The following is a 14839-nucleotide window of genomic DNA, read 5'->3' on the forward strand; positions in this document are numbered from 1 at the left end:
AAAATATGAAAATTAGGCTGGTGGCTCATGTCTGTAGTTCCAGCTACTTGGGGGGCTGAGGTGGGAGGATTGCTTAAGCCCAGGAAGTGGATGTTGCAGGGAGCCAAGATTGTACCACTGCACTCCAGCCTGGGCAACAGAGTGAGACTCTCTTAAAAAAAAAAAAAAAGAAAAGAAAGAACGATAAATGGAGCGGATCAAAACACCTATGCCGATTAATAGTAGGATCATGCCTGTGAATAGCCACTGCACTCCAGCCTATGCAACATTGTGAGACCTTCATCTCAGATTTTTAAGAAAAGATTATTATTTTGAATTCTTTTTCTGGCATTTTACATATTCCTTATGATTGGAGTTTGTTCCTGGAAAATTATTGTATGCATTTGGAGGAGTCATGTTTCCTCAGTTTTTCACATTTGATGTGTCCCTATGTTGATTTCTACACATCTGGTAGAACAGTCACTTCTTCCAATGTTATGGAGTAGCTTTCATAGGGAAAGATTTAGTCATGTGGATGGGTCTTGGGGTGTCATTTGGATGGCTGCAGTGGCTATGGTTCTAGGTGGACACGGTGGTGTAGTTTCTTTTGCTGTAATCTGCACTAGTGATGTTTGTGAGTGTCCCAATGGCCTAGGCTGTTAGAGTTTATGGCAGCAGTCATGTAGCTTTACTGGGGTTGGGACCATTGGACTATTTCTTAGGTCAGGGACATGTGTATGCACATCATGGGTTGACCAGCTTGGGGTCTAGCTTGCTGAGGCTTTGGCCATGGACTGTTACTCTGGCTGGGGGCCATGTGCATGGCTGCCCAGCTTGGAGGTATGACAACCTGGGGTGGGACCTCCAGGCTGTTCCTCTTCTGGGTGCAGGCACACAGTTTCTTGGCCAGCATGGGGTCATATCCACTGGAAGAAGACCTGCCAGTGTGTTTCTCAGGCCTTCGGCATGGGCAGGCCTAGGGTCATGTCCTCCAGGAATGGGCCTGTAAGGCTGTTTATCAGGTTACGGGCATGGGAATGTTACTGCTTGGGGGTGTGCCTGCTGACGGTGGCTCACAGAGATAGCTGCCAAGGGTAGCCTGTGGGGCTGGAGTACTAGTTTTTTGTTTCCTTTTTGTTTGTTTGTTTGTTCGTTTGTTTTGAGACAGAGTCTTGCACTATCACCTGGGCTGGAGTGCAGCAGCATGATCTCAGCTCACTGCAACCTCCACATCCCAGGTTCAAGTGACTCTTCTGCCTCAGCCTCCCTAGTAGTGAGATTACAGGTTCCCGCCACCACACCCAGCTAATTTTTTTTTTTATTTTTAGTAGAGACAGAGTTTCACCCTGTTGACCAGGCTGGTCTCAAACTCCTGACCTTGTGACCCACCCACCTCAGCCTCCCAAAGTGCTGGGATTACAGGTGTGAGCCACCACCCCTGGCCTGGAGTGCTAGTTTCTTAATGACAGCTCCTTAACTATTGTTCCACTTGACTGAAAACCTGTGAACTAAAGAGGCAATTTATCTACTCCCTTTCCCACTATAACCCAATATACAATGGTGTGGCATAGGATAATCTTCTCGTTCCCAGAGGGGGAAGCCAGGAGGCACATAGAGATCACTGATCTAGAGCAATTCTCTTTTTATGTTTTCTCCCTATATGATTGTCTTAGTCTGCTTTGAATTGCTATAAAGGAATACCTGAAGCTGGGTAAATTATAATGAAAAAAGGTTTATTTGGCTCACAGTTCTGCAGCTGCACAAGATCACGGCACCAGCATCTGCTTCTTGTGAGGGCTTAAGAAGCTTCCACTCATTGCAGAAGGCAAACGGGAGCCCTCATGTGGAGATCACACGTTGGGAAATGAGAGAGAGAGGGTAGGAGGTGCCCAGCTCTTTTTAATTTAATAATCAGATCTCACAGGAACTAATGGCACAAAAATTAACTCATTACCACAAGGACTACACCAAGCCATTCATGAGGGATCTGCTTCCATGACCCAAACCAGGCCCCACCTTGAATATTGGGGATCAGATTTTAACATGAAATTTGAAATATCGAAACTGTATCACTGGTCTTTTCTATTTTTGTAGCTTTAAATATCATTCATACATTTGCAACTTCCAAATTTCCTAACATCTCAAATGCCAGACTAGAATATCCAGTTAACCATTTGACACCTTGACTAGGACATCTCAGATATTTCCATAGTTTTTTTTTTCTTTTTTTTTTTTTTTGAGACAGAGTTTTCACTCTTGTTGCCCAGGCTGGAGTGCAATGGCACAATCTCGGCTCACTGCAACCTCCACATCCTGGGTTCCAGTGATTCTCCTGCCTCAGCCTCCTAAGTAGTTAGGACTACTGAGGAGGATGGATCACCTGAGGTCAGGAGTTCGAGATCAGCCTGGCCAACATAGTAAAACCCCATCTGTACTAAAAATACAAAAAAATTAGCCAGGCATGGTGATGCACACCTGTAGTCCCAACTACTTGGGAGGCTAAGGCACAAGAAAATAGCTTGAACCTGGGAAGCAGAGAGTGCAGTGAGCCAAGATTGCACCACTGTACTCCAGTCTGGGCAACAGAGCAAGACTCTGTCTCCAAAAAAAAAAAAAAAAAAAAAAGGTTCTGTATAAATTTTATTCCCCCTGCCTGGAGTATTCTCTCCTAACTTCCCACTCCCACGTAACTGAGTCTTTTTCATCCTTTAAGGTGTTGCTTTCCTGACCATTCCATCTAAGTACATACCCCTCTTTATTATTCTCTGTCATTGTATCCTGTTTGTTTCCTCTATAAAACTTATCCTGGGCTGGGTGCAGTGGCTCATGCCAGTAATCCCAGCACTTTGGGAGGCCAAGGTAGGCAGATCACCTGAGGTCGGGAGTTCAAGACCAGCCTGACCAACATGGAGAAACCCTGTCTCTACTAAAAATATAAAAATTAGCTGGGCATGGTGACACATGCCTGTAGTCCCAGCTACTCGGGAGGCTGAGGCAGGAGAATTGCTTGAACCCAGGAGGCGGAGGTTGCAGTGAGCTGAGATCACACCATAGCCCTGGGCGACATAGCAAAACTCCATCTAAAAAACAAACAACAAACAAAAAACAAACAAAAAAAAAGTATCCCACTTTTAAGTTATATCCTATTAGTTTGTCATCTGCCTGTAGCTCCTATAGGTAAGGAGCCATGTCTGTGTTATGTATCAATATATACCCAGTGCCCAGAGTGCCTACTCAATAAATATTTATTGAATATTGTTTAAAGGTATAATTTTGTTTTGAGACAATGTTCTAATTAATATGTAATTATTAGTAATGTTAAATGTATTACCTCCTAATTCTTTTGCTGAAAATAGCCTTTTTTTCTTTCAGTAATTGCCCTTCCTTTTTGGCTGCTGCTTTAGCCAGAGCCACATCAGATGAAGTCCTTCAGAGTGATCTTTCTGCACATTACATCCCAAAGGAAACGGATGGCACAGAAGGGACTGTGGGTGAGTACCTTTCTACATTATTTGTTTAAATATATTATAATCTTCTGGCCGGGCGCGGTGGCTCAAGCCTGTAATCCCAGCACTTTGGGAGGCCGAGACGGGCGGATCACGAGGTCAGGAGATCGAGACCATCCTGGCTAACACAGTGAAACCCCGTCTCTACTAAAAATACAAAAACTAGCCGGGCGAGGCGGCGGGCGCCTGTAGTCCCAGCTACTCAGGAGGCTGAGGCAGGAGAATGGCGTAAACCGGGAGGCGGAGCTTGCAGTGAGCTGAGATCCGGCCACTGCACTCCAGTCCGGGCGACAGAGCGAGACTCCGCCTCAAAAAAAAAAAAAAAAAAAGAATCTTCTATGTGTAGTGGTCCACAGAAAATATCTGCAAAATACTAAATCTAATTACATTTACCTGCTGGTTGTTTATATAGTGGTAGCAGGAGAAAAAAAACTGCAACTTTTTTCAAATAAATCAATAAAAGGAGAGGAGAAGAGAAAAATACAAGTGTATTTTGAAAAAGGTAGTTTTGAAAAAGGTAGAGTAGTATTTAGAAGGTAACTGGAGCAACAGGAGATTGTCATAAGTAATACCTATATGAATGGAAAGATTAAAGTGAAGAATGTGAAGATATAACAAAAAAGATGAGTGGGTGAGGGAGAATTTGAGCAAAACCTATTTGAAATGTTTAGCTTACCTTTAAAAATCCAACTTAGGCCAGGCGCAGTGGCTCACGCCTGTAATCCCAGCATGAGAGGCCGAGGCGAGCAGATCCCCTGAGGTCAGGAGTTTGAGACCAGCCTGGCCAACGTGGTGAAACCCCATCTCTACTAAAAAGAATACAAAACTTAGCCAGCGTGGTGGTGCACACATGTCCCAGCTATTCAAGAGGCTGAGGCAAGTGAATTGGTTGAACCTAGGAGGCAGAGGTTGCAGTGAGCTGAGATCGTGCAGCTGCACTCTAGCCTGGGAGAAAAAGGAAAAAAAAACAAAACCTTAACTTTGTATCAAGTTAAAATATACAAAAATTCAAGAAATCAGTTGTAACACAACTTCTCACTAATTATATTAAATTTTATATCTACCAATAAATAGAGCTCTTTATGATAAATATGCAAATGTGATTTAATTGCATAGATCATTTTACATTTTTTTCCAGATAAATTATGAGGCTCTATTTCTTAATGAAGTCATGTTTATTAATGTCTTAGGCTTATACATATTTGACAGGATCAAAGAAAATATTTTTATAAAAATTAGAGAATTACTACTCAAAATTGTTAAGAAATTTTAATATTTCAGATTGTTCTATTTAAAGCATTTGCCTTTAAACATGGTATATATGGAGCAAAGCATATATTAATGAATCTGAGTAGCTGGATTCCAGAGAATGTGAGGCAAATATAAAAGTAAACATCTCTGTTCTTCCTTTATCTCTGTAGATTGTGACAGAATATTGGCAAGGAAGGAATTACTCTTCTTGTTTTTACTGATAGTAACTGATTCACCTAGAACCAAATTGTTCCAGAGTCAAGTTGGATAGAATTTTTGCTATAAAGCATTGGTCTTTCCTCTGCTACTGATGCATAGAATAAAAGCCTTATAATGAAAAGATAGATTAAATTCTGCTTCACTCCAGCCAGGGTAACAGCTGATTCAGCTCTAGCTCAGAACAATGACATTAATGACTGATGAGTAATTTACAGCTGTGAGGGGGTGGACTGCTACTTCGGACAATTTTCACTTTTTCGCATCCCTTTTTTAATTTTATTTTTCCATTTCAAGCAGCAATTATTTATATACTGATGTCTTAACGCTACTCCCTGCAGAAGGAGAATACTTAATCTAGAAAGATTGGAGTGTTGTCCTACATGCCTACTTTGGAAGAATTTTTTGATCCCTGTAAGATAGAAAAAGTGAAATGAAGCTTTTTCTTTTGGTGGACATAATTGGTTATTCTGATTTTTTATTTTTCCAAGAGATTACCTAGTAATGTCTCCATGCGACTGCTGTGATTCAGACTGATCTACTATTATTCTAAACTATTTGGAAATCCTGTATTTATTTAGCCCCAATCACTCAGGGTGAACTGCACCACAGAGAATCTCTATGGGGCATATTGTGTTTATCCAAACATCAGAGAAGGAAATGAGCATACTGAATAAGACCTGCTATCACTGGCTTAAAGTCCTCACTGAAGTGCCTTTTGTCTCTCCTCTTGATTGTTTCCAAAAACAGACTTAAAAAAAAAAATCCTTGCCAGGCGCGGTGGCTCACGCCTGTAATCCCAGCACTTTGGGAGGCGTAGGTGGGAGGATCACGAGGTCAGGAGGTCGAGACCATCCTGGCTAACACGGTGAAACCCCGTCTCTACTAAAAATACAAAAAAAAAAAAAAATTAGCCAGGCGTGGTGGCGGGCGCCTGTGGTCCCAGCACTCAGGAGGCTGAGGCAGGAGAATTGCGTGAACCTGGGAGGGGGAGCTTGCAGTGAGCAGAGACTGTGCCACTGCACTCCAGTCTGGGCAACAGAGCAAGACTCTGTCTCAAAAAAAAAAAAAAAATCCTTAAAGTTCTTTTCATGTTTTCATTATCCCTAACAGAATGTTTGCTAAGTGACCTTGGATATCTCACTTGGTACACATTTAGTTTGGTAGATACACCTTTTGTCCACACAACCTAAAACCAATTTGAGGGCCAGGTATGGTGGCTCATGCCTGTAATGCCAGTGATTTGGGAGGCCAAGGCAAGAGGATCACTTGAGGCCAGGAGTTTGAGACCAGCCTGGGCAATATAGTGAGGCATTATTTCTACAAAAAATGTAAAAATTAGCTGGGCATGGTGGCATGCACCCGTAATCCCAGCCACTTGGGAGCCTGAGGTAGGAGAATCACTTGAGCCCAGGAGTTCAAGGTTACCGTGAGCTATGTACTACAGCCCGGTCAACAAGTGAGACCCTGTCTCAAACAATGACAACAAGAACCCAAAAACCAATTTGAAATATCACAGTGTAAAAATTATTTTATTTATTTATTTATTTATTTATTTATTTATTGAGAGAGAGAGAGAGGGTCTCCCTCTCTTACCCAGTCTAGAGGGCCGTGGTATGAGCACGGCTCGCTGAAGTCTCTACCTCCCAGGCTCAAGCGATCCTCGTACCTCAGCCTCATGAGTAGCTGGGACTATAGGCATGCACCACCATGCTTGGCTAATGTTTGTATTTTTTGTAGAGACAGGGTCTCACCATGTTGCCCAGGCTGATCTTGAACTCCTGGGCTCAAGTGATCCTCCTGCCTTGGCCTCCTAAAGTGCTGGGTTTACAGTCGTGAGCCACTAAGCCCAGCCCACTGTAAAAATTAAAAACAAGAAGGGAAAATGATCACTGATACAGAGGAAATTAAAGAACAATAAAAAGTTTTTGTAAATAAATTTGAAAACCTGGATGTTTTCTAGAAAAAAAAAAATTAACAAAGGTTACCTAAGAAGAAAGAGATTGAGAAAGTTATCGAGGAACCATCCCCACAAAAGGCCATGGAGTAGGTGATTCTACAAGTAAGGTGAACATTTTCAAATGATCAAAGGCGGATAATTCCAAGGGTTTTTATTTTTTTATTGTATAGTTATTTATTATTTTTTGAGACAGAGTCTTGCTCTTCCTTCAAGAATCTTCCTCCCAAAGTGCTGGGATTACAGGCATGAGCCACTGTGCCCAGTCCCAATCCTTTTTAAAATGAATGTTCCAATTCCATGGGAAAAGAAGGAAAATTTGCATAATATAACACTGATACCAGAACCCACCCAAGACTAAAAAAGGAAATGAGAGACCAGTCTTAGTTGTCAACATAAAAAAATCTTAAGTAGGCTGGGTGTGGTGGCTATGCCTGTAATCCCAGCACTTTGGGAGGCCAAGGCAGGTGGATCACCTGAGGTCAGGAGTTCGAGACCAGACTGGCCAACATAGGGAAATCCCTTCTCTACTAAAAATACAAAAATTAGACAGGAGTGGTGGCGTGTACCTGTAGTCCCAGCTACTTGTAAGGCTGAAGCAGGAGAATTGCTTGAACCTAGAAGGTGGAGGTTGTGGTGAGCCGAGATTGTGCCATTGTACTCCAGCCTGGGCAACAAGAGCGAGACTCCATCTCAAAAAAAAAAAAAGGCTGAGTTCGGTGGCTCACACCTGTAATTCCAGCACTTTGGGAGGCCGAGGTGGGCAGATCACAAGATCAGGAGATCGAGACCATCCTGGCTAACACGGTGAAACCCCCTCTCTACTAAAAACACAAAAATTAGCCAGGCGTGGTGGCCGACGCCTGTAGTCCCAGCTACTTGCGAGGCTGAGGCAGGAGAATGGCATGAACCCGGGAGGAGGAGCTTGCAGCGAGCTGAGATCGAGCCACTGCACTCGAGCCTGGGCGACAGAGCGAGACTCTGTCTCAAAAAATAAAAATTAAAAAAAAGGCCTTGACCTCCCAAAGTGCTAGGATTACAGGCATGAGCCACTGCGCCCAGCCTAAAAAAAACAAACAAGTAAAATATTTGTATATTGAGTACAGCAGTTAATTCATTCACTGAATATTTTGAGGGCCTACTATATATGCTACTATATATGTATAATACTGGGGAAACAACAGTGAGCAAAACTTCAAGAACAAAATATTGGGAAGTCTATAGCACAACTTATATATTAATAGGGGAAAATAAAAATAAGCAGTAATCTCTAAAGATGCCAAAAGAAACATTTGATAAAATTTAATATCATTCCTAATTTTTAAAATATTCTTTATAAAGTCGGCCTAGATGGATATATCTTGGACGTCACGTTTATGCTTAATGTGTATTCTGGAATTTGTCAGTTGTACATGGTTACAAACACAGCTTCAGTTGTCTTCAGCAAAACAGAATGTATTGACTACCTTCCAGGATACAGTTGTCTTCAGTAAAACAGAGAATGTATTGACGACCTTCCAGGATAAGGGATACACAGGCAGATTCAAGGCTTCAAATGATCTCAACAGAACCTGGCATTTCTCCAACTCTCAGCTGTACTTTCTTTCATTTTGATTTTGTTTTCAGGTTCCATGAGGTGGCAGTATGACTTGCTGGGAACCCAGGTCTTCATCTGTCCAAACTCAACTTGAGCAGGAAAACAAGAGTAGATTTTCTCAGTTGTTCTTACAGAAGCCACAGGATTTACTCTAATTGGTCCAACTTGGATGGTTTCCCATTCCTGAACTAATCACTGTGGCCAAAGGAATGGGATTCTCTAACTGGCTAAACTCACAGGGTTTCAGAGTAAAGAAAGAAGGAAATGTTATTGGAAGAAAGAGCAATGTTTGCTAGTTTTAAATAACAATTAAAGCCTCAAGCCTGTAATCCCAGCATTTTGGGAGGCTGAGGTGGGCGGAGCACGAGGTCAGGAGATTGAGACCATCCTGGCTACACGGTGAAACCCCGTCTCTACTGAAAATACAAAAAATTAGCTGGGCGTGGTGGCGGGCGCCTGTAGTCCCAGCTACTCGGGAGGCTGAGGCAGGAGAATGGCGTGAACCCGGGAGGCGGAGCTTGCAGTGAGCCGAGATCGCACCACTGCCCTCCAGCTTGGGCGACAGAGCGAGACTCCGTCTCACAAAAAAAAAAAAAAAAAAAAAAAAGAAATGCAAAGTTCTGGCCGGGACGTGGCTCATGCCTGTAATCCCAGCACTTTGGGAGGCCAAGAAGGGTGGATCACTTGAGGTCAGGAGCTTGAGACCAGTCTGGCCGACATGGTGAAATTCCATCTCTATTAAAAATACAAAAATTAGCTCGGTGTGAAAAGAAAAATAATTATAATAAAGCAAAGTCTGATTCAAAATGGCTAATAAATAAGCAGGAATAAAGTGATTAAGAAATATGAAGGACTTATATTAAAACTCTATTGAGCAACATAAAAAGAATTTAACTTTTAAAAACAATACAATTTTTTCCTGGAATAGACTTAATATGAAAACGATATATATTTTTTCCAAATCTATAAATTTAATGTGATCCCAAACACAATAGCAACAGGTTTTTCTGACCAAACTTGTCAAAATGTTTAGAAAGTTCACCTGGAAAAATAAACAGAAAAACCAAGTGACATCCTTTAAAATTAAGAGTAATAGATAGGAAAACTAGACCTCCTGATATTAAAACATTTTAAAGTTATGGTAACTTAAAGAGAATGGTAGCATTATAGAAATAGATGCTGAGATGAGTGAAGCAGAACACAATCAAGAAGCATATAAATGTTTAATATTTTAATGGTTATTTAATTTATGTGACAGTTTGCATATTTATTTTTTCTTTATTTTTTTCTTTTTCTGAGACGGAGTCTCGCTCTGTCGCCCAGGCTGGAGTGCAGTGGCCGGATCTCAGCTCACTGCAAGCTCCGCCTCCCGGGTTCCTGCCATTCTCCTGCCTCAGCCTCCCGCGTACCTGGGACTACAGGCGCCCGCCACCTCGCCCGGCTAGTTTTTTGTATTTTTTAGTAGAGACGGAGTATCACTGTGTTAGCCAGGATGGTCTCGATCTCCTGACCTCGTGATCCGCCCGTCTCGGCCTCCCAAAGTGCTGGGATTACAGGCTTGAGCCACCACGTCCAGCCAATATTTATTTTTTCAACAAGCATCTAATGTATACCCTGCTGTCTGCTAGGTACTATATTATGGCTTGTCAAGGGCAATTAAGACAGTCGCTATCTGCAGTCTAATTTGGAGATGAAGAACATGGACTTTTGAGTCAGATAAACCTAGGATTGAGAATGATGTTACCTATTTGTGAAATGTTCTAGAGGCATGGAATGTAGCAGATACTCAATAAATGTTATTTATTATTACCAAAATTGGTTAAGAGCTTTAATAGACAGTGTGAACAAAGTATAATGGGGACACAGGGGAAGGAGCAACTGGGAGTGGTATGAACAGATCTAGTGATTTACTAAATGTTAGAGGAAACTGATATTACTTCCTCTAATCAGTTTAATCTGTCTATACCAGCTCTGTCCAATAGACAGTGCAATGATGGAAATGCTCCCTACTTGTGTTGCCCTATGTAGAAGCCACTAGCCACATGTGGTTATCAAGCAATTGAAATAGAGCTAATGTGACCGAAAAACTGAATTTTAAATTGTATTTAATTTTAACTTACTTTTTAAGAGATGGGGTCTTGCTATGTTGGCCAGGCCGGAGTGCAGAGGCTATTCACAGGAGCTATCATGTCATACTATAGCCTCAAACTCCTGGGCTCAAGCAATTCTCCCACCTCAGCCTCCCAGGTAGCTGGAGCTGTCGGCACATTGGGACCGCTGCACCCTACTGATTAATTTAAATAACCATGGCTGGGCATGGTGGCTCACACCTGTAATCCCAGCACTTTGGGAGGCCAAGGCAGATGGATCGCCTGAGGTCAGGATTTTGAGACTAGCCTGACTAACATGGAAAAACCCCATCTCTACTAAAAATATAAAATTAGCCAGGCATGGTGGTGCATGCCTGTAATCCCAGCTACTCAGGAGGAGGCTGAGGCTGGAGAATTGCTTGAACCTGGGAGGCGGAGGTTGCTGTGAGCTGAGATCATGCCATTGCACTCCAGCCTGGGCAACAAGAGTGAAACTCCATCTCAAAAAAAAAAAAGAAATGTAAATAACCACATGTGGTTAGTAGGTACTGTACTTGACAATGCAGATCTATATAAGAGTAATATACAAGCCAAAGAATGATATAATAGTTTATATTGTTATCTGGGAACTATCCTGATAGTTAATATGTTGTTTCACCCTACCCCATTCTCTCTCAAAGTTTCTAAATTCACTTGATTGTTTTGTAATCCTCTGTTACGGCTATGTCAGGTGAGGACATGTCCATCTCAGGGTCTGCATTTGGGGGCCTATACTGCTGCAGAGACCAGATAGGTTGCAGTCATACAAGCAACTGGAAGAAATAGTCTCTGGCAAGCTAGTGCTTAAATAAAACTTAAGTTTTATTGTAGTTGCTTAAAACAATCAAAATATTGGATTGTCTATTGACCTCAGTTTCCTTCTTGTATATACCTCCACAGCCTGTCTTTGCTCTTTATCTTTTCTCTTTTAAATTCACCCTTGGTTTTCAGTTATATAAAAATGCTGGCAGGGCACGGTGGCTCAAGCCTGTAATCCCATCACTTTGGGAGGCCGAGACGAGCGGATCACGAGGTCAGGAGATCAAGACCATCCTGGCTAACATGGTGAAACCCCGTTTCTACTAAAAAATACAAAAAAACTAGCCGGGCGACGTGGCGGGCGCCTGTAGTCCCAGCTACTCGGGAGGCTGAGGCTGGAGAATGGCGTAAACCCGGGGGGCGGCGCTTGCAGTGAGCTGAGATCTGGCCACTGCACTCCAGCCCGGCGACAGAGCTAGACTCCATCTCAAAAAAAAAAAAAAAAAAAAAATGCTAACAGTAGGGACAGGCATGGTAGCTCATGCCTGTAATCCCAGTACTTTGGGAGGCCAAGGTGGGAGGATCACTTGAGACCAGGAGTTTGAGATGAGCCTGAGCAATATAGTGAGACCCCCATCTTAACAAAAAAAAAAAGTTGTTTTTTTTTAAATTAGCCAGGCATGGTGGCATGTACCTGTGATCCCAGCTACTTGAGAGGCTGAAGCAGAAGGATTGCTTGATCCCAGGAATTTGAGGCTGCAGTGAGCTGTGATTGCATCACCCCACTCCAGCCTGGGCAACAGAGAGAGACCCTCTTATTTAAAAAAAAAAAAAAAAAAAAAAAAAAGGCCGGGCGCGGTGGCTCAAGCCTGTAATCCCTACACTTTGGGAGGCCGAGGCGGGCGGATCACAAAGTCAGGAGATTGAGACCATCCTGGCTAACATGGTGAAACCCTGTCTCTACTAAAAAATACAAAAAACTAGCCAGGCAGGGTGGCGGGCGCCTGTAGTCCCAGCTGCTCGGGAGGCTGAGGCAGGAGAATGGCATAAACCCGGGAGGCAGAGCTTGCAGTGAGCTGAGATCCGGCCACTGCACTCCAGCCTGGGCGACAGAGCGAGACTCAGTCTCAAAAAAAAAAAAAGCCGGGCATGGTGACTCATGTCTGTAATCCCAGCACTTTGGGAGGCTGAGGTGGTTGGATCACCTGAGATCAGGAATTCAAGACTAGCCTGGCCAATATGGTGAAACCCCATCTCTACTAAAAATACAACAAAATTAGCTGAGTGTGGTGGCGGGTGCCTGTAATCCCAGTTACTTGGGAGGCTGAGGCAGGAGAATCGCTTGAACCTGAGAGGCGGAGGTTGCAGGGAGCTGAGAATGCGCCATTGCACTCCAGCCTAGGTGACAAGAGTTAAACTCTGTCTCAAAAAAAAAAAAAAAAAAAATTGGCCAGGCGCAGTGGCTCACACCTCTAATCCTAGCACTTTGGGAGGCTGAGGCGGGTGGATCACGAGGTCAGGAGTTCGAGGCCAGCCAGTTGGAGACCATCCTGGCCAACATGGTGAAACCCTGTCTCTACTAAAAATGCAAAATATTAGCCGGGCACGGTGGCGGGCGCCTGTAGTCCCAGCTACTTGGGAGGCTGAGGCAGGAGAATGGTGTGAACCCGGGAGGCGGAGCTTACAGTGAGCCAAGATCCCGCCACTGCACTCCAGCCTGGGTGATGGAGGGAGACTCCGTCTCAAAAAAAAAAAAAAAAATTAAAAAATTAGCCAGGCGTGTTGGCGGGCGCCTGTAATCCCAGCTACTCAAGAGGCTGAGGCAGGAGAATGCCTTGAGCCCAGGAAGTGGAGATTGCAGTGAGCCAAGATTGCGCCACTGCTCTCTAGCCTGGACCACAGAGCAAGACTGTCTCAGAAAAAATAAAAAATAAAAATAAAAGACAAAACCACAAGATGGAATTTACTACCCTGTGCTATGTTAATGAGGAAAAAAAGGACTAAAATTTGAGGTCAGCTTTTTTAATATAGTCATTTAAAAAATAATTTTGAAAAAAAAAACAAAACAAAAAAAACAAACAAAAAAATAATTTTGAATAAGAAAAGAGGGAAGTGTAGTCACAGATTAAGGCAAAGACAGTACTGAGATCAAGTTGGGAGTCCAGGTCCCAGGCTGTTCTAGAACATATAGTCTCTCTCTTCTTTGGGATTTGTATTCTAGATTGGAGGAGGCATGTGTAGCCATTGCCATCTGGCACTTATTTTCTCAGGCTGTCAAGCTATATCTGATTTAGTTCAGTAAAAAGAAAATTTAAGTTCAATTTTTTTTTTTTTTTTCACCTGAGATGTAGGAGGAACTTCTAAAATACTGGCCTGAGAAAACCTAATCTCTCTTTGGTTATTTCCGTAGCTCAACTTAAGTGGAGGACAACTTGAGTGGCGGGTTCAGTGATAGGAAATACAATCTCTTCAGTATCATTCAGTGTTGCTTAAAAGGCTTACACATCTGTCCATCTACTGAGGGTATATGTCTACCTCAGAAGTCAGCTCGCCAATTCTACCCAATAGGTGAAGCGGTAAACATAGGTGAAGCGGTAGGCTTAGGGTCAAGAGACCTGTTAGTATTGCTCCTCTGGCTGCTCTTTTTCTATCTAGGATCACACACATAGACAGAGTTTAAGTACATTTTCCTTAGAGTTGTATAAAAGTTTTAGCTCATTTGCTAACCTATTGGCTAAACTATTTAAACTATGGCCTAAAAACTTTAATAAACAAATATGTCAAACAGAAGAAACAGGCCGGACATGGTGGCTCACGCCTGTAATCCCAGCACTTTGGGAGGCCAAGGCGGGTGGATCACCTGAGGTCAGGAGTTCAAGACCAGCCTGGCCAACATGGTGAAACCCCGACTCTACTAAAAATACAAAAAATTAGCCGGGCATGATGGCAGGCACCTGTAATCCCAGCTACTCAGAAGGCTGAGGCACTTGAACCCGGGAGGCGGAGGTTGCAGTGAGCTGAGAGAGAGCGCCATTGCACTCCAGCCTGGGCAACAAGACCAAGACTCTGTCTCAAAAAAAAAAAATAATAGTAATAATAATTAAAAATATATATATATACACAATTCAGTTACAAATGATCATTTATAGGAGAAAAAGGAATTGGATGTAATGGAAGAAGTCAGGGAGAAAGAGGACAAAGACAAATGGTAAGCAACATACACCCTTCTTATTTCTGTAGTTAGTGGGCTGTTTTCATAGGCCTTCCATATTCCAATAAACACTGTATTTATCCAGCTAATTGGACTATGGAAGTAGTGTTAATCACTGCTTATTTTTCTAAGCATAGGAGGCTTGGCTCTCCTGGTGATAACCATAGCAAATAACCAAAAAGGAACCAGTGCTGGGAACTAGGGAGCAGTGTGGTGAGAGCACTTCTCCAGCTG

General features: G+C 42.8%; 1 protein-coding gene across 1 annotated transcript in view; it reads left to right on the plus strand.

Annotated features, from left to right (window-relative positions):
* The window catches only part of PPM1E (protein phosphatase, Mg2+/Mn2+ dependent 1E), a 233411-nt gene that overhangs the window by 196587 nt on the left and 21985 nt on the right, over positions 1–14839 (plus strand). Inside the window, exon 2 of the mRNA XM_033183687.1 lies at positions 3352–3470. Coding sequence (XP_033039578.1) covers positions 3352–3470 — 119 coding nt within the window. The remainder of the gene's footprint in view (positions 1–3351; positions 3471–14839) is intronic.

The sequence above is a fragment of the Trachypithecus francoisi genome, unplaced genomic scaffold, assembly GCF_009764315.1.
Source record: "Trachypithecus francoisi isolate TF-2019V2 unplaced genomic scaffold, Tfra_2.0 Lachesis_group20, whole genome shotgun sequence".
NCBI lineage: Eukaryota > Metazoa > Chordata > Mammalia > Primates > Cercopithecidae > Trachypithecus > Trachypithecus francoisi.